Here is a 23385-nt window from a genome sequence, read left to right as displayed (position 1 = left end):
TTACATTTCTGATGGCATAATTTATAAATATCTTTTTTAAGTATATCCTGCACAACAGTTACTGCTCAGAGATGTGGAAATTTTTTTCCCTTATTAAGTATCATTAGAATTTTGAAAAGCTCAAATTCAGGATTTGAAGAAATTGGTTAATGGCTCACATTTATGCTTAATTGATTGACTTCATGATTTTCAAACTGACAATTGTATAGGGTATCTATGAAGTCTGAAAACACACACAGGTGAATACACAAACACATACAATGGCATCAAGGACGTTTTTAATCTGTAAAAAATGAAAAAATATTATATATGTTTTTGGATTTTATGAACATCTGGTACATGGCCATGTACTTTTTAAAATAGCCAATAATTATATTTTAATATTACTGGATTGCAACATGGATTTGGAATGTGGAACCTTTAAATTCTCAGAATAACTCTCAGAAAACAAATAAATTTGATGTTAAAATACATTATCAAGCAAATGTAATTAAAACAGTATTACCTAGATATATGAAAAGCAAACACATAGAGATTCCATAAGTAGACTCAAATACACACGAAACTTTAATACACAATAAATGCGGCATTGCATATTAGTGGGAATGAAAAAGATTCAATAAATATGTGGGGAAAACTGGAAACTGATCTAGAAAAAATAGTGTTTAACCAAGATAAACTTCATATGGATCAAATATTTAAATATAAAAATAAAATAATAAAAATTACAGCAGGAGGATGGGAATTATTTTAGTTATAAATTATTTTTGAAGTATGACCCCAAATCCAGAAACCATAGAATAAAATATTAATATAGTAGGCTACATTAAAATTTTTTAAAATAATTCTGCATAGCAAAAATACCACAAAGTAAAAAAAAATTTTTAATAGCCTAAATACTTGCAATTCATATTATTGATAAAGGATTAATTGCCTTCATAATTAAAAAGCTCCTAAAATAAAACAGAAAAATACTAACAACCAATAGGAAAAGAGCAAAGAAGGAAGAATAGCAAAACCGCTCTCACAGGGTTAATGGGAATTATAAGCCAGGCTTTATGCAGAATTATGGTTATTGACGAGGTCAATTGACTAGGGTGTGCTGGTGCACTTCAACCCACTTCCCTGAGCTGATAACTAACCCTGAGTCACACAGCACACTGAGCACCTGCTCTCCCATTGTTCCTATGGATAAAATCTCTGACACTGGACCTTTTTACCCAATAATTATTTAAGGCATTTTGCAGATCCTGAATTCCAGCAGAATGGCTGACACCAACTGGTCTGAAGACCCTCACCAAGGAACTGACTCAGTGCAGGAATGCAGTTTCTTCATCTCCCTATCCCTGACTTCACCCCTCACTTCTCAACCAATCGGTGATCACCACACTTTAGGCCATCGCCTGTGTCCAGACCCCTTAAAAACCCCATCTGCAAACCTCTTGAAGAGGCATATTTGAGGTTTCCTCTCATCTCCTCATTTGGTTTCCCTACAATTATTAAATTCTTTCTCTGCTGCAACTCCTACTTTTTCAGTGTATTGGTCTGTTACTGTGCAACAGGAAATCAGACCTGGTGGTCCTATAGTAAGAGTTCACAGAATATGATATACAAAGTGATCTGTGATATACAAAAACCGGCACAGTCTCACTCTTAATAAGAAAAATTCAACCTAAAATTAAAAGTTTTTTTTCCTCAGAATGGCAAAGATCAAAGTTTGATAACATGGTTGGAAAGTATGCAGACCGATATTCTCATATTCATTGATGAAGTGTAAATTGATACATCCTTTGTCAGTACGGACAGGTTTCCCAACTCTAGGGGTGAAATTTATAGAGACTACAGTGTGAATGACAACCACTTCAAATTGGGTGATATGATGACCTTGACTCTGTGGAGGGTCATTTGGCAAAATATCTCAAAATAAAAATGTACATACAATTTGACTCAGTGATTTTGCTTTCTGGAATGTTTCCTGCATGTGTGAATTTATATATGTACAATGAAATGCTTCACAATAGAACATTCTTCAGCCATTAAATAGAATGAGGCAGTTCTATAGATTCTCTATTGGAATGATCTCCATGATATCCTGTTTAGTGGGAGAAAGCAAGTTGTGGAAGAGGAACTTTAATCGTTTGCTACCATTAAAAACAGAAATAATACATTTGTATGTTTCTATATATAGAATATCTTTCAAACATTACACAAGAAACTAGAACCTGTAGCCACTTCTGGGAGGGGAACTGGGTGGCTTACATTTCATTGTACATATCCTCTGTACCTTTTTGTTTTTCTTTGAGATAGGGTATTGCTCTGTCACCCAGGCTGGAGTGCAGTGGTATGCTGATAGCTTACTGCAGCTGTCAGAGGCATTTGAACCAGAGCAACTCCATCTTGAATAGGAGCTGGGTAAAATAAGGCTGAGACCTACTGGGCTACCATCCCAGACAGTTAGGCATTCTAGATGACAGAATGAGATCGGAGGTCAGCACAAGATACAGGTCATAAAGACCTTGATGATAAAACAGCTTGCAGTAAAGAAGCCGGCTAGAATCCACCAAAACCAAGATGGCAATGAGAGTGACCTCTGGTCGTCCTCACTGCTGTACTTTCACCAGCACCGTGACAGTTTACAAATGCCATGGCAATGCCAGGAAGTTACCCTATATGATCTAAAAAAGGGGAGGTATGAATAATCCACCCCTTGTTCAGCACATAATCAAGAAATAACCATAAAAATGGGCAACCAGCAGCCCCAAGGGGCTGCTCTGCCTGTGGAGTAGCCATTTTGTATTCTTCTACTTTCTTAATAAACTTACTTTCACTTTATAGACGCTCCCTGAATTATTTCTTGTGTGAGATCTAAGAACCCTTGTTTGGGATCTGGATTGGGACCCCTTTCCAGTAATACAGACTTAAACTCCTGGGCTCAAGTGATCCTCCTGCCTCAGCTTCCAAGTAGCTGGGACCACAGGTGTGTGCCACCATGCATGGCTGATTTAAAAAAAAAAATTGGTAGAGTCAGAGTCTCACTATGTTGCCCAGGCTGCCCTCAACCTCCTGGGCTCAAAAGATTCTCTCACCTTAGTCTCCCAAAATGCTAGGATTAAGGTGTAAGCCACAATGCCTGGCCCTCTGTACCTCTTAAGTGAAGGAGTCCAGGGAAATTTGCCCCAAAATATGGCACCCTGGTATGCTGATTATTTTAAGTTAAAGGCCCTTGAAGGTCAGCAGATGCTGGAAAAGGCTTTTCTCTGACACTCCCTTATCTACCTTAAGACTGGACCCACTACAGAGAACAGAATTGCCTTTCATGCCATCTCTGAAATTACATTATCTGTCACAGACAAGACGACTGAGGAATGTAACCACACCTAGATGTATTTTTTCAAAAGATAATGCCTGCCTCTCAGGCTCATTCCAATTCCAAGGAGAATCATTTACAAGTTAATTTCTGTTTCCTGGGTCACTCATTCTCCCTAATAGTCATTTACTACTCCTCAAAAGTATTGTCTACATTCCCTACCTCCCCTCTCCTCTATGTAGAAGGGTATATAAACATCTGGACCCCATTGGGTTATTGGGTAATCACTGAACTTTCAATATATGCTAAAAGCTATAAAAGGACATAATACAGTACTGAATAAAGTAAATAATAATAATACAAAGTTTAACATTTGTTTTTCATCATCTGGTCAAAATGTCAATAGTTTCAAAATAACATGAGCAAAAAATTTTAAAGTATGGATTGATCTTGATTGAATACTTTATAGCTACCAAACTCTGATGTCAAAGCCACATCCAAGTCTAAAATGAATACCTTATAGCTACCAAACTCTGATGTCAAAGCCACATCCGAGTCTAAAAACTACACCTGCTTTGTATGATAGAACTAATAATTATAATAGCTTTAGATTATTAATCTTTTCAATAATTTACATGCCATGTTCTCAAATACTTGTCTATTTTGAAATCTATTCAAAATTTGCTACAATGTCTACTTCAGAGAGTGACTCTATATTGAGAGTACAGATAAAGTGACATAAAACTTACTTAGGACTTGCAAAGATTGTTTACTCATTTCACACACAGCCTTTGCAAATGGAACCACCAGGTTCTTCCAGTTCTTAGAATCATGCATCACAGGACATTCTGGGAGCAGGAGGAAAACTGATAAAGCTTCTTGGTGTGGAGAACGGCATGGAAGAGCTCTGAGCAGATCATCCTCGAGACACGTAGTTATCTGTGGTAAAAATAGGATCAGGGAACAGACCCAGGATATATTAGATACAGAGGATTGTGAGAAGCAAGCTGTGAAATTAAGGATTTCACTCCACCATGTTCCAATTAGAATAATCACTTAGCCATTCTGAAACCTATTGATGAGACTCCATCACTCCTTCCATCCCAAATGCCCCTGATATAGTACATGAGAGCCATCCTCTTCATTTTATATCAGGTTCCCTGAAGAAAATAAAGTGAAATCCCATGAGCATGGATATACTGAGTGAATTATGGATTCAAAACGAATACAAAGCCCTTCAAAAGCAATGTTGTATGCAGGTCACATTAGTATTCCTCCTTCCAGAAGGAAGAGCTGTCCCCTTCCCCTCACACAATATCCATTTCTTTCTTTCTGTTTTCTCATGTATCAGTAGAAAAATTTGCAGAGAAAAATAGCTCTAAATTTTTATATTATTTATTTCATCCAGAGGTAAAGTTTTACTTCAGCGTGTAGTGGCTCAATTACAGCTGGAGTGCAGTGGCTCAATCACAGCTCACTGCAGCCTCAAGCTCCTTGGTTGAGGCAATCCTCCCACCTCAAGACTCCTAAGTGGAGTGCACTGCCACAGCCAGCCCATTTTAGAAAATTATTTGTAGAGATGGAGTCTCACTATGTTGCCCAGGCCAGTCTCAAACTCTTGGGCTCAGGTGATACTCCCACCTTGGCCTCCCAAAGTGCTAGGATTACAGGCATGAGCCAGTGTACCTGGCCCAGAAGTAAACTTTTAAAATAGGACGTATATAAAAACATACTAGTGGGAATAAACTTGTATGGTATTCTTTATATTTGTTTGAACATTCATTGAGTACTTACAATGTGTCAGGTGATCTCGTGTAAATCATTTTATTTAATCTTACTGATAATCCTGTAAGGTAATTTTTGCTTTATTTGTGTTTTACCTTGTTTTTACAGATGAGCAAGGAGAGACTCAGAGGAAGTCAGCGTTACTCGATTAGAAACTGACTGTGGCACTACCATAGTAGTAAAATCTACCATGGCAGAGAAAATGCCATATGTTCACCTTGCCAGTCGTTTTTCTTTTTCCTCCTGGGTTTATAGGAAGATGGCAGCCCCTGGCTCCCCTGCAATCAGGCAGGGCCATGTGACTGAGTCTTAGCTCACCAATGTGGGAGAAAGTGATGTGTGACACATTAAGGCCAGGCCACTGAAACCTCTCATGGGAACTTCCATACTCACTTCCCTCATCTGCTAGTCAACCCAAAAGATTGAGTGAAGGATTTTACAGCCCCAGGGCCTAGAGATGCTGGAAAGAAGCCTGATTCAGCCCTGAATGAACCTTTGCAAAGGTGCCTCTGACCTCCAACCCTTGTTGGACTAGGATGTTGGAAAATACTGTGTTAAGCTACTGGGATTTCAAAGTTGTTTGTTATAGCAGCTAGCCATATTTACTCTACCTGATAGATCTATGTTCTGTAATTACAGTGTTTGCCTTTCATGTCCTAAGGGTAAATAAGTGATATATGCAACAATAAACTGTGATGTACTATATATTGTTTTTATTACATTAAAATTCTTAAAATTTGCTTTTTCACATGTCTAGCAGAATATGATTTCTGTGGAATGCCAGTAGGTGTTATGCTAGAAAATAGCATCACAATGTCAAATAACTCCAAGAAAAATAGGGTCAAAAGAGATTTCTTTTAGTGTATGACATCATAGAATCTTTGATTTCCTAATGCGCATATCATGACTCCATAATAGTAGGGAGTGTTCCCAAAGTTTTCTCATTAAGAACCCTTTTTTATGGGGTTTTTTATAAAACTAATGTCCCTTGGAACTCACACCGGGAACAGCACCCCAAATTATCTCCCATATCACCTAAATTCATTTAAGAAATATACTTCATAATATTTGCTATTATCACTTCATCTTGAAAAGGAAAATATTGTATCTACTACACATTAAGGCACACTTTCCCCTGTCCCTTCCAAGTATAAGGACCCACTCAGACCCATCAAAATGGTATAAAGATTATTTTACTAACTGAAGACATTTGAGATGCCTTTTTGGAGCTTCTTTTATCTAACTAATGCAGAGCTCTTCTAGTATGAAGCTCTTGTACATCCCCCATTGAGGAGCTACACTGCTAAAAAGGAGACCAATCATTCAGACAACTTGCATGTGGATGAGAAATTGCATAAACAAACATTCTCACAAACTGTCATACCTTCCATTTGTCTCCATAAAATCCCATTTGTTCTTCCCATAGGAGCCCTTTCTCCCTTCTCCCTTTCCTCCATTAAGTTGGTTTATAAATTCTTATCCCTAGCTGTTCAGGGAGCCTCTTCATCTGAATGCCCCACATGCAAGCGTACAAAACTTGTTTTTTTCCTCCTGTGCTATAGGCTAAATGTGTTCCCCAAAATTCATATGTTAAAATCCTAACCCCCAATATGATAGTATTAAGAGGTGGGGCCTTTGGTAGGTAATTAGGTCACAAGATTGGAGCTCTCATGAATGGATTAGTGCCCTTACAAAAGAGACCCCAGAGAGATTTCTTGCCCTTTTTGCTGTGCAAGGAAAATACATCTTCGGGCCTCAAAATCACTAAGCTAAAGGGGAAAGTCAAGCTGGGAACTGCTTAGTGCAAACCTGCCTCCCATTCTGTTCAAAGTCACCCTTCTGTTCACTGAGATAGATGCATATCTGATGCCTCTTTTGGAGAGGCTAATCAGAAACTCAAAAGCATGCAACCATTTTTCTCTCATCTACCTAAGACCTGGAAGGCCCCTCCCTGCTTTGAGTTGTCCCGCCTTTCCAGACCAAACCAGTGTTCATCTTATATATGTGGATTGATGTGTCGTGTCTCCTGAAAATGTATAAAACCAAACTGTGCTCCCACTACCTTGGGCACATGTCATCAGGACCTCCTGAGGCTGTGTCACAGGCGTGTGTCCTCAATCTTGGCAAAATACACTTTCTAAATTAACTGAGACCTGTCTTAGATATTCGGGGTTCACACTGCCATGTGAGGACACTGAAAATATGGTCATCTATTAACCAAGAAGTGGGCCCTCACCAGACACCAAACCTGATGGTGCCTTGGTCTTGGACTTCCCAGCCTCCAGAACTGTGAGAAATAAATGTCTGTTGTTTAAGCTACCCAGTCTACAGCATCCTGAGCACTAAGAGATTCTGTTAATTATTAATTTTCAGTGACCCCATCCACCAGCTCAAACCTGAGTCAGTACAGGAAAAGAAAATTTTCCTCCCAATACAACCCAGAATCACACAATATTAAACTGGAATAGATTTTAAAGATGAATTCAACAGGTAAAGAAAATGTGATCCAAAGAGAAAGGATGAAGTAGTAACAGAGATTCATCTCAAATAGATGTAAGTTTCATCTCAGAATACAGAAGTGGCTCTTCAGTTGATCAGTCCAGGATAAGGTTATCCTGCTTCCCAAACCAATGCTCTTTTCCTATATCATGCTAGAGATTATCCACCTCTCAAGCATTGCTCTGATTATATTGAAAATAAAAATATTGTATCTATTGTACATTTAAGGATTCAATAAGAAAATAAATGTCAGCACCTAATAGTACCTGGAATATAGTAATTTCATAATGAACACTAGCCCCGTCTTTTGGCCCCAATCATAAAACCACCTTTGCAAAAGTATGACAGTAAGAGAAATCTGACATGGTTGACTCTATCTTGCTTCCAGCCTCACAGGTTGGCTGTCTTTTCTCATTCTTGGGCATGAGCCAAGCTAACTTTGGGAGGAATTTAGTTTATAGTTTAAATGATAATAGTCTGTCCCCAAAACTGAATTGTTCTTGTAAAACTAATGAAAGTCCAACAAGTTAGGAGGATGAAAGGGGCTTGAATTCTAAATAATTATCAGCCATTATTCTGGAGGTCATAAGATTTGCAACTTCCCCAATTACTCTTGCAAATAACATCATTATTTTAGAACTTAAGATTGGCCTTTTGAGATGTCTTTTCAGGTTTTTGCATTTCTGACAACTGGATGGTCCCACCTGGACCCATCAGCCAGTCCTGTGGCCCCCACCCAGGAACTGACTCAGCACAAGAGGACAGTTTCTATTCCCTATGATTTCATCTCTCACTCAGCCAGTCAGCATGCCCCCTACCCTAGCCCCCTGCCCACCAAACTGTCTTTGAAAAGCCCCTAAGCTGTGAGCCTGAGCCTTCACGAGATTGATTTGAGTAATAATTCTGTCTCCTACATGGCATGGCCAGCCTCATGTCAATTAAACTCTTTCTTTACTACAATGTCATAGTCTCAGTGGGTCGATTTTTGTTTCTGCAGTGGGCAGGAAGAACTCATCGGGCAATTACAATCATAGTTCCCATCTCACCCAGCTTCCAACAAAAATAAACTGCAATTGTATTTGTTCTATATCTAAAGTAAGTATTGGCTATTACCACGGAAGAAATCCATTCCTTTTTTGTTAACTTCTTGAAGGTATCTCTTGCCGTTTCTAAGTCCCCATCAATGGAAGTCGTTTCTCCAGTTCCTCTTTGGATACAAGAAATGCAAGAAACCACATAAACATAAGGAAAGGGATATTTCTAAAGTTTGTATGTCATTTGTTGTTTTATTACATATAAGATACAAACCTTTTTCTTAAAGCTTACCTCCTTTCAAAATAATCAACTTACTTGACATAAAAAATGTACAGTTTATGTTCTCCTTGTTAAAAGACAGTAGATAACAATTTATTATCTCTGTAGTGGCTACATCAAGTTTGGACTGCCATATTAACAAAATTTTACGTGCTGAATCTGACAACGGAAACCATCTGCCCCCACACTCAGTTTGCACACTAAGAACTAGAACTACCTACCCCCCAACCTCCTTACCATTCATATTTACAGAACTTTTCAATTCCACTGTTTTTATTAGCACGACTTTACTTTTCCAGGAAACTTTTGCCCAGGCAAATGTAAATTGTTCATCATGGGAACTTCTTGAAAGACCCATTTAACTCTTCAATGGAGAGCATCAACAGTTTGTGCCCATAGATTCTTTGAATCCCTTATCTCAAAATCCTTACCTTGCTGTTTGCACCCATCCTGGATTGTTGTACATTTACCCAGTCCAAGTCAAACCTCCAGCCTTCCCTCTCATATTGAAAGACCTCCTTAAGCCAGACTCCCAATTGTAAATAAATTCCGAATTGGTCTTTCCTCTCAGAAACAGTACCAAAGCTTTGTCCAGGTGTGCTGTTCTCTCTGGCCTGTCTTATCAACAAGTTGTTTTAGTGATATTTGAGAGGCCAGCATTCAATAAGCCTAACCATTTTTAAATAATGCATTATCAAATATTGTATGCCAGCTGCAGTGGGTCATGCCTGTAATTCCAACACTTTGGGAGACCAAAGTGGGAGCATTGCTTGAAGCCAGGAGTTCAAGAGACTAGCCTGGGCAACATAGAGAAGACCTTGTCTCTACAAAAAAATTTAAAAAAAAAAATTAGGCATGGTGGTGCACACCTGTAGTCCCAGCTACTTGTGAGGCTGAGGTGGGAGGATAGCTCAAGCCAGGAGTTCAAGGCTACAGGGAGCTATGATCAAACTACTGCATTACAGCGTGGGCAACAGCACAAGACCCCATCTCTAAACATTAAACAAAACAAAACAAACAAACAAACAAAATGCCAAGCATAGTGGCTCACGCCTGTAATCCCAGCACTTTGGGAGGCTGAGGTGGGCGGATCACTTGAGGTCAGTAGCTCAAGACCAGCCTGGCCCAACGTGGTGAAACCCTGTCTCTACTAAAAATACAAAAAAATTAGCTGGGCATGGTGGCACATGCCTGTAATCCCAGCTACTCAGGAGGCTGAGGTGGAAGAATCACATGAACCCACGAGGCGGAGGCTGCAGTGAGCAGAGATCACGCCACTGCGCTCAAGCCTGGGTGACAGAGTGAGACCCTGTCTCAAAAATATAAATAAAAATAACAAAAATTTAAAAAAGAGGCTGGGCGCGGTGGCTCATGCCAGTAATCCCAGCACTTTGGGAGGCCAAGGTGGGTGGATCACTTGAGGTCAGGAGTTTGAGACCAGCCTGGTCAACATGGTGAAACCCCATCTCTACCAAAAAACATAAAAAATTAGCTGGGTGTGGTGGTGCACACCTGTAATCCCAGCTATTCAGGAGGCTGAGGCAGGAGAATAGCTTGAACCTGGGGGTGGAGGTTGCAGTGAGCCGAGCTGCACTGCTGCACTCCGGCCTGGGTGACAGAGTGAGACTTCACCTCTAAATAAATAAATAAATAAATAATAAAAAACAAAGAAAGGTTTTCTCCTTGCTAGATTAACTGATTTATAGTAACATTAGGGCTAAAATATTTATGCAAGTACTAAAACAAAGTATTATAAATTTCCCCCTTAAAATATATTCTCTTTCGCAGTCTTTGACATCTTAGGAGTTCCTCACTCCTGGGAAATGAGCATGGATACTTTTTCACATTAGGAAGAAAACAATCTTCACATAGAAAACATTTTCCCACATGCAGTAAGAATTAGCCTTAGGTGAAGTTATGGGCATCCAACAGTTCCTCTAATCCCACAAGCTGACTGAGAATGCAGCTGGGTTAAGAGCTAATGGGACTGCCAAGAGGGTTGTACAACAGCAAGTAATAGCAACAAGGGTTAAGTGAGTACCACCTAGTGACCAGCAGTGGGTACAAGATGTGTATCACCATATTTTGAACCAGTGAGCAAACTTAACGCCAAGTTAACAAGGGAGGGACAGGCAAAGGAGAACCCATATGAGTTACACTAGCTGCAGACAGATCAGCAAGGCATCAACCTCCAAAGAGGCAGAGGGCAGCCTAAGACCCTCTACACTGCTATTTCTCCTTCTCTTCCCTTTTACACACAGGTGCCATATTGGAGAGCTTGGAGGAAAGAGCAGAAATAGAAGACCCAAATATTGAGCATTATAGGAACTGTTTCAACTATTGGATCAGACCAAATGTTAAACCAAATAGGAGTAAAATCAGATTTTCTTCTGTAGCAGTGAGTTAAAGACAACATAAATAAGATCTATTTTTAAATTGATCATACACAGTAAAAATTGTAAAGTGTACTCTTGGCTTCTAAGTACTAAAGCAATGTGAGATTTAGCCGATCCCTTGTATATACAAAGATCCTGAAAAAACACCATTCCTTCTAATCAGACAACAGAGTAAAGTGGTATGAAGGAAGTAAACAATATTAATTAGGAATTATAACTTATGGTAGTCTAATAGAAAATTACTTCATAAAATGAAAGAATTCTATAACAACCTACAGAGTTCTCTGTGTTGGACTTTGTGGGCAAGAATAACAAAATTCACAAATTAAACTTACTTGAAACATTTCATTTTAAATATTTTCCAGTGTTTTAAATGAAGGTAAATCTTATGTAAGTATTACCTTTTCTTTAAAAAACTTGCAGTCAGACAAGCAGGAGATGAAAATATCATTCTAATTTCACTGTAAAAGTAATAACAAGGGGTAAGTCACAACATACTATAAAGCATGCCTTTTGAAAATCTTATTATGTCTGAATAAGTAAATGATGACGTGGAATCATTATTAATGAAAATAACTACTCTCTTAAGAGTCTCCCAAATCCTGGGTATACTTTGTTCATATTATTTCTAAATCTCACCAAAGCCCTTTATAGTTGATTTGTTCAAGTCACGTAGGTTTAAATAAAACCTATCCCTGTGAAGACCAAAACTCATAAAACTCCAAAGGGGTAAACTATGAAGATATGAAAACAGTCCACCTTATTAAAGGCTTTGTGAGCTTTTTTGATTCACTCCTGCAACTCCCTCACCTAGTAAGTCACCTGGGATATCACATGTCCTCCATATATCTGTAAATGAGTACACTGATGACCTAGTCACACTAAGAGGCTGTAGAAGAGAATCATGGTCAAAATGCAAATACCTTCACAACAAAACCAAAACCTCTATCTTAGGATAAAATGACCAAAGCCCCAGAACCAGATAAAAGTGGCTTATAATTTATCAGACAGAGCCACCTTTTAGCCATTTCATGTTCAGTACTTCTTCTTTTCACTGCTATCCATTTTTCTGCCATGGACTGGCTAATTCGGCTTATTTCTGGCAGGGTTTTCCCGGGAGCACGTGTGGAACTAGTATCCTTCAGGGAAGGAAGAAACAAGAATGATCAGGAACACACACACGTTCAGTAGTAAATTATACAGTAAAAATCACCTGGCATGGGTGGTAAATAGGCCCTGCCCTCTTGGGTGGTAGCATGTGGTGGGAGGAGCTTTGGCGTCAGACCGGTAGGGCTATTCCACCTCCTAGCCTGGGCCACTTTGCTTGGTCTGAGCCTTAGTTTCATCATTAAAAAAAAAAAAAAAAAAAAAGAATGCAGGGCTTCAAACAGATACTTGTAGATCATTATTCACTGCAGCATTATTTACAATAGCCAAAAGATGGAAACAACCCATGTCCATAAACAGATGAATAGATTTTTTAAATATACATAAAATGAAATATTATTCAGCCTTAAAGGAATGAAATTCTGGCTGGCACAGTGGCTCATGCCTGCAATCCCAGCACTTTGGGAGGCTGAGGCAAGCGGATCACCTGAGGTCAGGAGTTTGAAACCAGCCTGGTCAACATGGTGAAACCTTGTCTCTACTAAAAATACAAAAAATTAGCCGGGCATGGTGGTGGTCACCTGTAATCCCAGCTACTCGGGAGGCTGAGGCAGGGGCTTGAGCCTGGGAGGTGGAGGTTGCAGTGAGACAAGATCATACCATTGCACTCCAGCCTGGGCAACAAGAGCGAAACTCTGTCTCAAAAAAAAAAAAAAAAAAGAAATGAAATTCTGACACATGCTACAACATGGATGAATTTTGAAGACAAGCGAATGAAATAAGCCAGATGCAAAATGACAAATATTGTATGATTCCACTTATATGAAGTATCTAGAACAGGCAAATTCATAGAGACAGAAGGTAGATTCAACATTACCTAAAGCTGGGGGCGGAGAGAGGGAATGGGGAGTTATTATTTAATAGTTACAGAATTTCTGTTTGGGGTAATGAAAAAGCCTTGGAGATGGATAATGGTGACAGTTGAACAATATTGTGAAAGTAATTAATGTCACTGTCACTAAATTGTATACTTAAAATGATTAAAATGGCAAATTGTATTTATATATATTTTACCACAATAAATAAAAAGATAATAATACCTACCTCTCTGGGTTCTTTTTTTAAATTTTTTTTATTTTTTATTTTATTATTATTATTTTTGAGACAGAGTCTTGCTCTGTCACCCAGGCTGGAGTGCAGTGGCATGATCTTGGCTCACTGCAAGCTCTGTCTCCCAGGTTCACACCATTCCTCTGCCTCAGCCTCCCGAGTAGCTGGGACTACAGGCACCTGCCACCCCGCCCAGCTAATTTTTTGTATTTTTAGTAGAGACGGGGTTTCACCGTGTTAGCCAGGATGGTCTCCATCTCCTGACCTCGTGATCCACCCGCCTCGGCCTCCTAAAGTCCTGGGATTACAGGCTTGAGCCACCTCGCCCGGCCTATCTGGGTTCTTAAGATTCAATTATAGTAAGTATAAAAAGCTTTGGGATTATAATAGGCACTCAACAATTAGTTTTCTTGTTCCCTTTAATCACCCACAAGTGTTTACTTTTATGTCAGTAACTCAAATTGTCATGTGCATCCAAATCACCTGGTGGGTGATTCTGGTGAGCTTGTTAAAGTAGATTGCTGGGCTCCACCCCATAGTTTCTGCTTCAGTGGGTCAGGGTAGAGGGCGAGAATTTGCATCTAAAAAATACTCCAGTGATGCTGATGCTGCTGGTTTGGAGATCACACTTTGAGAACCATTGCTCTATATAATACTTGAGACCAAATAGCCCAAACAGGGGTTTCAAAAATCACTGTCTGGAAAGAAAAATCCATTTTCAATACAGTCTTCCAAAGGCATTAGTGCTCTGCTATAACTTATACCTATGCCTCCACTGCACTTGTTATGAGCCAGGAAATCCTGCATCATTTTGGTTTAATGCTGAAATAAAAGACCTCTTGAAGAAGACAGGTAACCACGGCTCTTAAAGTTCCCTTCAGCTTCTGGATCTGAGTCCTGGGTTTTCCCTGTAGTTTGATCAAGAGGAAGAGTTTTTCCCCCCACATCCCAGGAAACTTGGGACAATGAGGTGCTCCCTCTTGGCAGTTACATACCATTTCTTCATTTTCTGCTTCAAAATCCCTAGCTCCTCCCAAATGCACAGCATGAGACTATGTCATCTGCCTCTTCTTGTTTTGTAATCTTCTCCCACTGTCCTGGTCACTCCCCTTCATTCATTGAAAGCTTCGGCACCTTGCTGTCTTCTTCACACCACGATTCCCATGGTCACCCTTCCTGCCCTCACTCTTGGTTACTTCAGAACTGATGAACCTGATCTATCTCCCACCTTCATCTCTCAATTCTTAATCATCTCCACTATTTTCCTCTGCTCCACCCCAGCCACACATGCCCTGGATCAGGGTTTTTAAACTGACACTACTGATATTTTGGGTCAGATAACTGTTTGTTGTGAGCAGCTGTCCTGTGTACCATAGGATGTTTAGTGGTATCACTGGCCTCTGTCTACCAGACGCCAGTAGCAGCCACTCCCAACACCATGCTCTCCCCTAGTTATGACAAACTACAATGTCTCCAGACATTGCCAAATATTTCCCAGAGCATGAAATCACCCCTAGTTGAAAACCACTGCCCTAGATACAGGTGAGAAGCTGGATGTTATAATTATCAATTGTTCCATCTTCTAAATTTCTATTGGAAATGTTCTCTTCTCTGACCATCATACACCATCTTACAGATTCACCTCCTTTAGAGTAAAACCTGCAGTCCAAGATTCTTTTGTCCGCCTGGATCTCCAATCCATTAGCCCCGTTGTTTGTCCATGATTCATCACCCTCTTTCGTCCTCCTTACCCAGCTTAGATTCCATGGTTCATCACTATAATCACACCTATAACTCTTTTGTCCATTTCCTATTGTACTTACCTAGCAAAATTCCATCTGTAATTAAACTTGACTCTGAATTACTCCAAAATCCAACTGAAGCAGCCTAACATCACGGAAGAAAGCTGCACAACTGTGCAGACTGATTTCACTTTAAGTCTATGACCACAGATTTCAAATGGGCACCTGATATTGTCTAACGGATTCCAAGGCTACCTGCTTTCTCCCCAAGACAACTATCACAACCCTTCCTTTTCTTCCTAAACCTTTCATACTCCTCTGCTTACTCATGCTCAGATGGGGACCTTGTCTTATGCATCACTGAAAATTGAAGCAATTAAGCAAGAACTAATCACCTTCCCACCATCAACCTACCTTCACCTGTACCATTTCTTATTACAGCAGAATAAACACATCTGTTCAAACCCCTCAATCACGCGTTAGATTCTGCTTCCTCTCTCCTAATCTCAGACATTGCTTCTGCAATTATTCACTCTTTCTCTTTTTTTCTTCTTTTTTTTTTTTTTTTTGAGATGGAGTCTCGTTCTGTCGCCCAGGCTGGAGTGCAGTGGCGCATCTCGGCTCACTGCAACCTTCGCCTCCCAGGTTCAAGCAATTCTCTGCCTCAGCCTCCCGAGTAGCTGGGATTACAGGTGCCCTCCACCACACCCGGCTAATTTTTGTATTTCTAGTAGAGATGGGGTTTCACCATATTGGCCAGGCTGGTCTTGAACTCCTGACCTTGTGATCCACCCACCTCGGCCTCCCAAAGTGCTGGGATTACAGGCGTGAGCCACCATGCCTGGCCTATTCACTCTTTCTTATGCAGCATGAGAAACCCTCTCACAGTTCTCTATTCTCTTCACATCAAAATTTCTCAGAGTTGTCACAGGCATTGTTTGCACTTGTTCCCCTTTTATTCTCTGTCCAGCCACTCAGGTCAGGTTTCCTTCTCTCTCCTCTGCAATAACACAATCTTACCAAAGCAAAAATAAACTATGCACTCGTCTTACTTGACCACTTGGCTGTATTTGACAGAATTAGCCACTTTCTCGTTCTGGAAATACAGCAGTCCCCCCTTATCCATGGGGGATGTGTTCCACCAAGACCCCCAGTGGATGCCTGAAACCATAAATAATACCAAACTCCATATTGACTGTTTTTTCCTGTTCATCCATACATATGATCAAGTTTAATGTATAAATTAAGCACAGTAAGAGATTAATACCAATAACTAATAACAAAATGAAACAATTATAACAATTTACTGTAATAAAACATATGTAAATGTGGTGCCCCTGTCTTTCTCTCAGAATAGTTTATTATACTGTATTCACCCTACTTCTTGTGATGAAGGGATGAAGTGGAATGGTGTGAGATTTCATCATGCCACCCAGAACATGTGATTTAAAATTTATGAGTTGTTTATTTCTGAATTTCCCATTTAATATTTTTAGACCACAGTTGAATGTGGATAACTGAAACTGTGAAAAGCAAAACTGTAGATAAGAGGTACTACTGGGAGCCAGGCACGGTGGTATACACCTGTAATCCCAGCACTTTGCCAGGCCAAGGTGGGCAGATCACTTGAGCTCAAGAGTTCAAGACCAGCCTGAGCAACATGGCGAAACGCCGTCTCTACAAAAAAACCCCACAAAAATTAGCTGGGCATTGTGTTGTGCGCCTGTAGCCCTGGCTACTCGGGAGGCTGAGGCGAGAGGATGGCTTAAGCCTAGGAATTTGAGGCTGCAGTGAGCCAAGACTCCAGCCTGGGTAACAGAGTGAGACCCTGTCTCAAAACAACAAAAAAACAAGCAAACAAACAAACAAACAAAAACAAAAGAGAGGACCTCCATACAAGTGCTTTCTTCTCTTAGCTTGTTTGGCCAGTCTCTAGGTCTCCTTTCCAAGCACATTTCAGATGGGTCTCCCCTCACATAGCTGACCCCAGCCTACAGAACTGGCTCCATCTTGTCGAGCTCTTTGTCCTTTCTTCCTATGGTTCTGCCTCACTGGCCTTCTGTCACACACACCAAACTCATTCTTACCTCACAGGCTTTCTGTGTGCAGTTCCCTCTGCTCTGAGCATTCTTTCTCTGGACCTAAGCGTGGCTAAAATCTCTGCTCAACTGTCACAGCCTCTACAAGGCCTTTTCTGACAGACATTTCTAAAGAAGGCCACCTCACCAATCTCAAATAATCAATGTGTTTTCTTCAGAGTACTTGTCACTACCTAATACAATTTTTTTTTTTTTTTTTGGAGACAAAGTGTTGCCCTGTGCCCCAGGCTGGAGTGCATGGCATGATCTCAGCCCACTGCAACCTCCACTCCTGGGTTCAAACAATTCTCCTGCCTCAGCCTCCCAAGTAGCTGGGATTACAGGCTCGTACCACCACTCCCAGCTAGTTTTTGTGTTTTTACTAGAGATGGGGTTTGACCACATTGGCCAGGCTGGTCTCAAACTCCTGACTCAAGTGATCCGCCTGCCTCGGCCACCCAAAGTGCTGGGATTACAGGCGTGAGCCACCATGCCGGGCCTCTAATACAATCTTATTTATTTTGCATTTACATATTTATGGTCCGGCCCTGCCTGTGGAGTCCAAATGCTATGAATGAGGGTAACTTTGTCTGTACTATTCACTTTTGTCCCAGGCACCAAGAGCAGAGCCTGATATATAAAAAGAGTCTCATTTTTTGTTGAGTGGCTGATTGAATGGCTATGATAGAGCAACCAAAGCATAGTCTCCTAACTATCCCAACAGCACAGAAACCTTTGCCTCTGACCACTTTCTGTGCCAGGGACTACAGAAAGAGTCTATTATGTTTCTAATTTGTACTTTTTCCTGTCATCAGGAATGTTTTAAATATCAAGTTTAAACATCAATTTTAAAACATTCCTCATAACAGGAAAAAGTACAAATTAGAAAAATAACTATGAAGGCCTTTGTTTCCATAAACATATTTCAGAACTCACCCAGAAATGTAATAATAAAATCCCTCCTGTTAACAATTAGGAAGGCACTATAGCATGGTGGATAATGGTGTAAGCTATTGGGTTGGACTGCCTGGATTTGAATCCAGCTCTACCACTTACTAACAGTGCAACTTTGCATAAATTCACCTCTCTGAGACTCAGTTTTTTCATCTGTCAAATGTGAAAAATAAAATCAACGAGAGTTGATATGAGCATTAAACATCTTGATCCATTTGAAGAACTTCGATTGCTGCCTGACACTTGGTGACTGCAGTTAAAATTAGTCATGACTGTTATCTATCATCATTAATTTTATTAAGCAATAAACTTGAGTTGGGGACTCGATGATGTGACCCTTGCAACACAGGACAGCTGAGACGCTACACGCCACCCCTGCTACACACACCCCTGCACACTCACACACATGGCAATCCTCCCACTGAAGGAGGTGCCACTGGGAAATTCCCTCCAGGACATGTCAGAAACCCTTCCTTCACAGTCCTGGACAGGGAAAATTCAGTTCCCTCCTGAAGATGGAAACAGCTGCTGTTGACACAAGTTACATGTGTATGCGCATTTACATGATGCAAATTCAACATACACACTTACCCATAAAGAAAAAATAAATCTGAAATGGTGGTGGTGGGGGGGTCTAATCTGTTAGGAAAGTTGACAAATAAGGAAGTGAGAATTATGTAATATTTTTTCATAAGCATTCTAATATAGGACCTTATTGTTTTAGTAAAAGACCTGAATAGGTATGAATAATACAGTATTTCAAATACCAGTCTGAAATCTTGAGAAAAAATAATTTTTAAGAGGAACAAAAAGTATAATAGATACCTGATGAGTTGTCACAAAGTTGGCATATGTTCCAGCAAAAATGTGTTTGACGTGAACATCCACGAGGTCTAAAAGAAAGTCATAAATCCATGCTTAGAGTTTCTAGAAGTAAAAATAAATCTGATGTATTACCAAGCCAAATTTATTTACTTACTGGCAATTTATATTCTCCTAAACGGATTTTGACTACAAATGCATAAAAGATTAATTTTTTTCTTTTTTCCCCTCCCATCATATTGAAATAAAAGATCAGTTTTGATCAGATTACATGTCATATATTCACTTAGTCTAAAATTTAGTTTTTCATGCACTCGCATAATGCAGCCAGGTGGCCATGCTTTAGAAGAGATTTGATTAAATACATGAAAGTGGATTGTTCTGGTTGCTTCTTTACTTTCTTAATAAACTTGCTTTCACTTTATGGAAAAAAAGTGTATTGTTCTGATGTTTAAGTAATCAAGTTAGGATAGTCTTCTGTATTACCTTAATCTTTTTTATTTTATTATTTTATTTTTTTTTTTGAGATGGAGTCTCGCCCTGTTGCCCAGGCTGGACGATCTCGGCTCACTGCAACCCCCACCTCCTGGGTTCAAGGGGTTCTCCTGCCTCAGCCTCCTATGTAGCTGGGATTACAGGCTTGCACCACCACGCCCGGCTAATTTTTGTATTTTTACTAGAGACGGGTTTCACCATGTTGGCCAGGCTGGTCTTGAACTTACCTTAATCTTTAGAAATGATTACCAAATACCCTAAGATTCACTGCATAAGAAAAAAATGCACCATATATATATACACACACACACACACACACACACACACACACACACACACACAGCCAGGCGCAGTGGCTCATGCCTGTAATCCCAGCACTTTAGGAGGCCGAGGTTGGTGGATCCCCTGAGGTCAGGAGTTCAAGACCAGTCTGACCAACACGGAGAAACCCCATCTCTACTAAAAATACAAAATTAGCCAGGCATGGTGGTGCATGCCTGTAATCCCAGCTACTCAGGAGGCTGAGGCAGGAGAATCGCTTGAACCCAGGAGGCGGAGGTTATGGTGAGCCAAGATCACGTCATTGCACTCCAGCCTGGGCAACAAGAGCGAAACTCCATCTCAAAAAAAATAAATAAATAAAAATAAAAATAAAAGTACTAGGGGAACTACAGTTCTGTAGGATCCTTTGAAAGGAAGCTGAATACTAGTTCTCTTCCAGTGGCATTGATGAACACAAAATCATGAATTAGTGGGACTCATACCTTCAGCAGAAATCAGGCAGCTAATGTCAAAGTTCTCTGTCAGGGCCTCTGAATGAGTTGGCTTGCTTGTGTCACTTGGTCCATGACCAAAAGATACCACCTGACCAGTGGTGTGCACATATGCAAGGGTGTGATAACTACAGGAAAGAGAATACACCATAATGAAGACTAAGGCACTCATGGCTTTTGAGAAAGATGATGTCCCTTAAGACAAAATAACAAACACAAAAAGCCCAATTTACTTTTACTAAGTACGCAGCTCCCTTATCACAATGTCAGTGTTAGAGGGCATCAAAGGATGTGGCTAAACAGACGGTCAGTCAATATTAACTTACTACTAATCTTAAAAACAGAATGTTATTGATAGGTCTTTACTATGGTTTCTATCATTTGTGTTCTAAATACAGGCATTTCTATTTTTTTTCTTTTTTAATGCATTGGGTAGATATTTAAACACTCAAAGTGTCCTCATAATTAGGTTATGCAGAACTCCGAATATATATATGTAAATACACATCATCTTCTGCATGCATGAGATTAATTTACTTTAATTTTGTCTTATCAACTTAAGCAGGAAAGCTCTGCTATTTTTATCAATCTACTTCCCATTCTCCAGCACCTGGTACAGTGTTCTATACACAGTAGACTTCCAATTATTTCTTATTAAATAAATAAAATATCTAGAATAAAGATTAAAAACTGAAAAATTAAACTATATTTGAAATAAGCAAATTTTCAGGCAGGAATTTTAAGGTTTGATAACATTCCATATGAGTCATTTCTAAGTAATAAAATATAACACTTTCTACACATGCTAAGAAAAAGAAGAAGAAGAAGCCTATTACCTTCCACAATCTATCTGCGAAACTAGGCCATCAATTCTTTCCACAAGTTGTGGACCTCTCTTCTCAGGAGTGGGGCTGTATCCCAGCTGTCCAGAGCGATTGTCTCCAAATGTGAACACTTTCCCGTCCTGCTTAGCAAAGGAAGAATCAAATTAATTTCAGGTTTAAAAAGGTAACTAAAAGCTTACTGATTAAGTGTCATACAAGAGTTAATATGGGAGCACTCTGTGAAACACAAGCTCTACATAAATAGGAGAGATCCTTTATTTTTTCTAATAGTGTATGTCGAGTTAACACATTAAACATGAAAAATCACTGGGGTCAGGCACAGTAGCTCACACCTGTAATACCAGCACTTTGGAAGGCTGTGGCAGGAGAATTACTTGAGGCCAGGAGTTTGAGACTAGCCTGGCCAATATAGCAAGACCCCATCTCTACACAAATTTTTTTAAAAAAATCATTAGCATTTCCTTAAAAACTGGGCACCTTGGTGATGTATTGTACAGCATGGTGACTATAGTTAATAACGTGTTTCATATATGAAAATTACTAAGAGAGTAGATCTTAAAGATTCTAATCACAAAAAAAGATATTTATGTGAGGTGATACATATGTTAACTAGCTTGATTGTGCTAATCATTTCACAATGTACACAGGTATTAAAACATAATATTGTATAGCATAAACATATACAATTTTTATTTGTCAATTATACCATAATAAAGCTGGAAAAAGAAAGAATTAGGTACTTAATAAGTCTTTATTGAATGAATAGATAAATTAACTGGTTCAAGAGTAAAACCAACATTTAAGTATGAGGTTGAATTTATTTGAGCATTTTCCTAAAAATACTGTCTTCCCAAAACATTCTATGATTACAAACAACTCTAGCTTTCTCTTTATTTCTATTTATTCTATTTATTTCTATTTATTCTTTATATTGAGAATAATATAATCCAAACAATTGAGGGTTTTCTAATTTAAGATATGCATTTAAAACAAACAAAAATAATTGGGGGCATATAGTTTTTAAACAAACATTTCAACTACACAAGTAGTTTTCAAGTCTATTCCTTATGGCTCCAGAAAGAATCCATCCCTTTGGAATATATTGTATGGTGAGGACAAGAATGGGAAGAAAACATTCAGGAAGCTGTGTCATACCTATGCCAAGCAAGAAATGAAATGAAATCATGTTCTAGGCTGTAAAGTGGATTATTGAAAACTGTAAAAATTACTTTGTTGCTTCTATAATAATTTTTATCTGTAGAATCACATTGTCAATGAATAATTGCTAAAGGGGCCGGGTGCAGTGGCTCATGCCTGTAATCTCAACACTTTGGGAGGCTGAGGTGGGTGGATCATTTGAGGTCAGGAGTTTGATACCAGCCTGGCCAACATGGTGAAACCCTGTCTCTACTAAAAATACAAAAATTAGCCAGGCATGGTGGCACACGCCTGTAATCCCAGCCACTTGGGAGGCTGAGGCAGGAGAATTGCTTGAACCTGGGAGGCGAAGGTTGCAGTGAGACGAGATTGCACCACTGCACTCCAGCCTGGGCGACTGAGCGAGATTCTGTCTCAAAAAATAATAATAATAATAATAATAATAATTGCTAAAAGGGATTAGTTCCTGTATTAACCTAATTTTTTTTTTTTTTTTTTTTTTTGGACAGGAGAGTCTTGCTGTGTCAACCAGGCTGGAGTGCAGTGGCACGATCTTGGCTCACTGCAACCTCTGACTCCTGGGTTCAATTGATTCTCCTGCCTCAGCCTCCCAAGTAGCTGGGACTACAGGTGCCCATAACCATGCCCGGCTAATTTTTGTATTTTTAGTAGAGATGGGATTTCACTATGTTGGACAGGCTGGTCTTGAACTCCTGACCTCGTGATCTGCCCGCCTCAGCCTCCCAAAGTGCTGGGATTATAGGCATGAGCCACCACACCCAGCTATTAACCTAATTTAGTAGGTATCTAAAGATACTTCCTAAAGCTGAAATTAGCTTTTGTTATGTATCTTGAAAACCTTATGATTTACATTTGGTTCACATCTCCTCTTTAGATATGTGTATACTGAATGGCTCTGTCTAGATATTGGTATATATATCTTATGCTACAGTCTGAATATTTGCATCCCCCTAGAATTCATATGTTGAAGTCCTAACCC

General features: G+C 39.6%; 1 protein-coding gene and 1 long non-coding RNA gene across 4 annotated transcripts in view; one reads left to right on the top strand and one right to left on the bottom strand.

Moving 5' to 3' along the window:
• LOC106634697 (uncharacterized) overlaps positions 1-4016 on the top strand; it is a 43013-nt gene extending 38997 nt beyond the window's left edge. Inside the window, exon 5 of the long non-coding RNA XR_004671130.3 lies at positions 1248-4016. This is a non-coding gene — a long non-coding RNA (uncharacterized LOC106634697). The remainder of the gene's footprint in view (positions 1-1247) is intronic.
• HERC6 (HECT and RLD domain containing E3 ubiquitin protein ligase family member 6) overlaps positions 1-23385 on the bottom strand; it is a 63823-nt gene that overhangs the window by 25883 nt on the left and 14555 nt on the right. Inside the window, exons 6-12 of one of the 3 annotated variants that reach the window (XM_008963658.5) lie at positions 21219-21346; positions 20374-20510; positions 19118-19185; positions 12319-12440; positions 11703-11762; positions 8708-8798; positions 4057-4246 (exon numbers count right to left, since the gene is read on the bottom strand). In XM_008963658.5, the coding sequence (XP_008961906.1) occupies positions 4057-4246; positions 8708-8798; positions 11703-11762; positions 12319-12440; positions 19118-19185; positions 20374-20510; positions 21219-21346 (796 nt within the window). Of the gene's footprint in view, positions 1-4056; positions 4247-8704; positions 8799-11702; positions 11763-12318; positions 12441-19117; positions 19186-20373; positions 20511-21218; positions 21347-23385 lie in introns of all 3 variants that reach the window. The other 2 variants (XM_008963657.5, XM_055111619.2) reach the window with 2 other exon arrangements.

The sequence above is a fragment of the Pan paniscus genome, chromosome 3 (assembly GCF_029289425.2).
Source record: "Pan paniscus chromosome 3, NHGRI_mPanPan1-v2.0_pri, whole genome shotgun sequence".
Classification (NCBI taxonomy): Eukaryota; Metazoa; Chordata; class Mammalia; order Primates; family Hominidae; genus Pan; species Pan paniscus.
The sequence above is the reverse complement of the archived record's forward strand: the minus strand, read 5'-3'. Positions and strand labels throughout refer to the sequence as shown.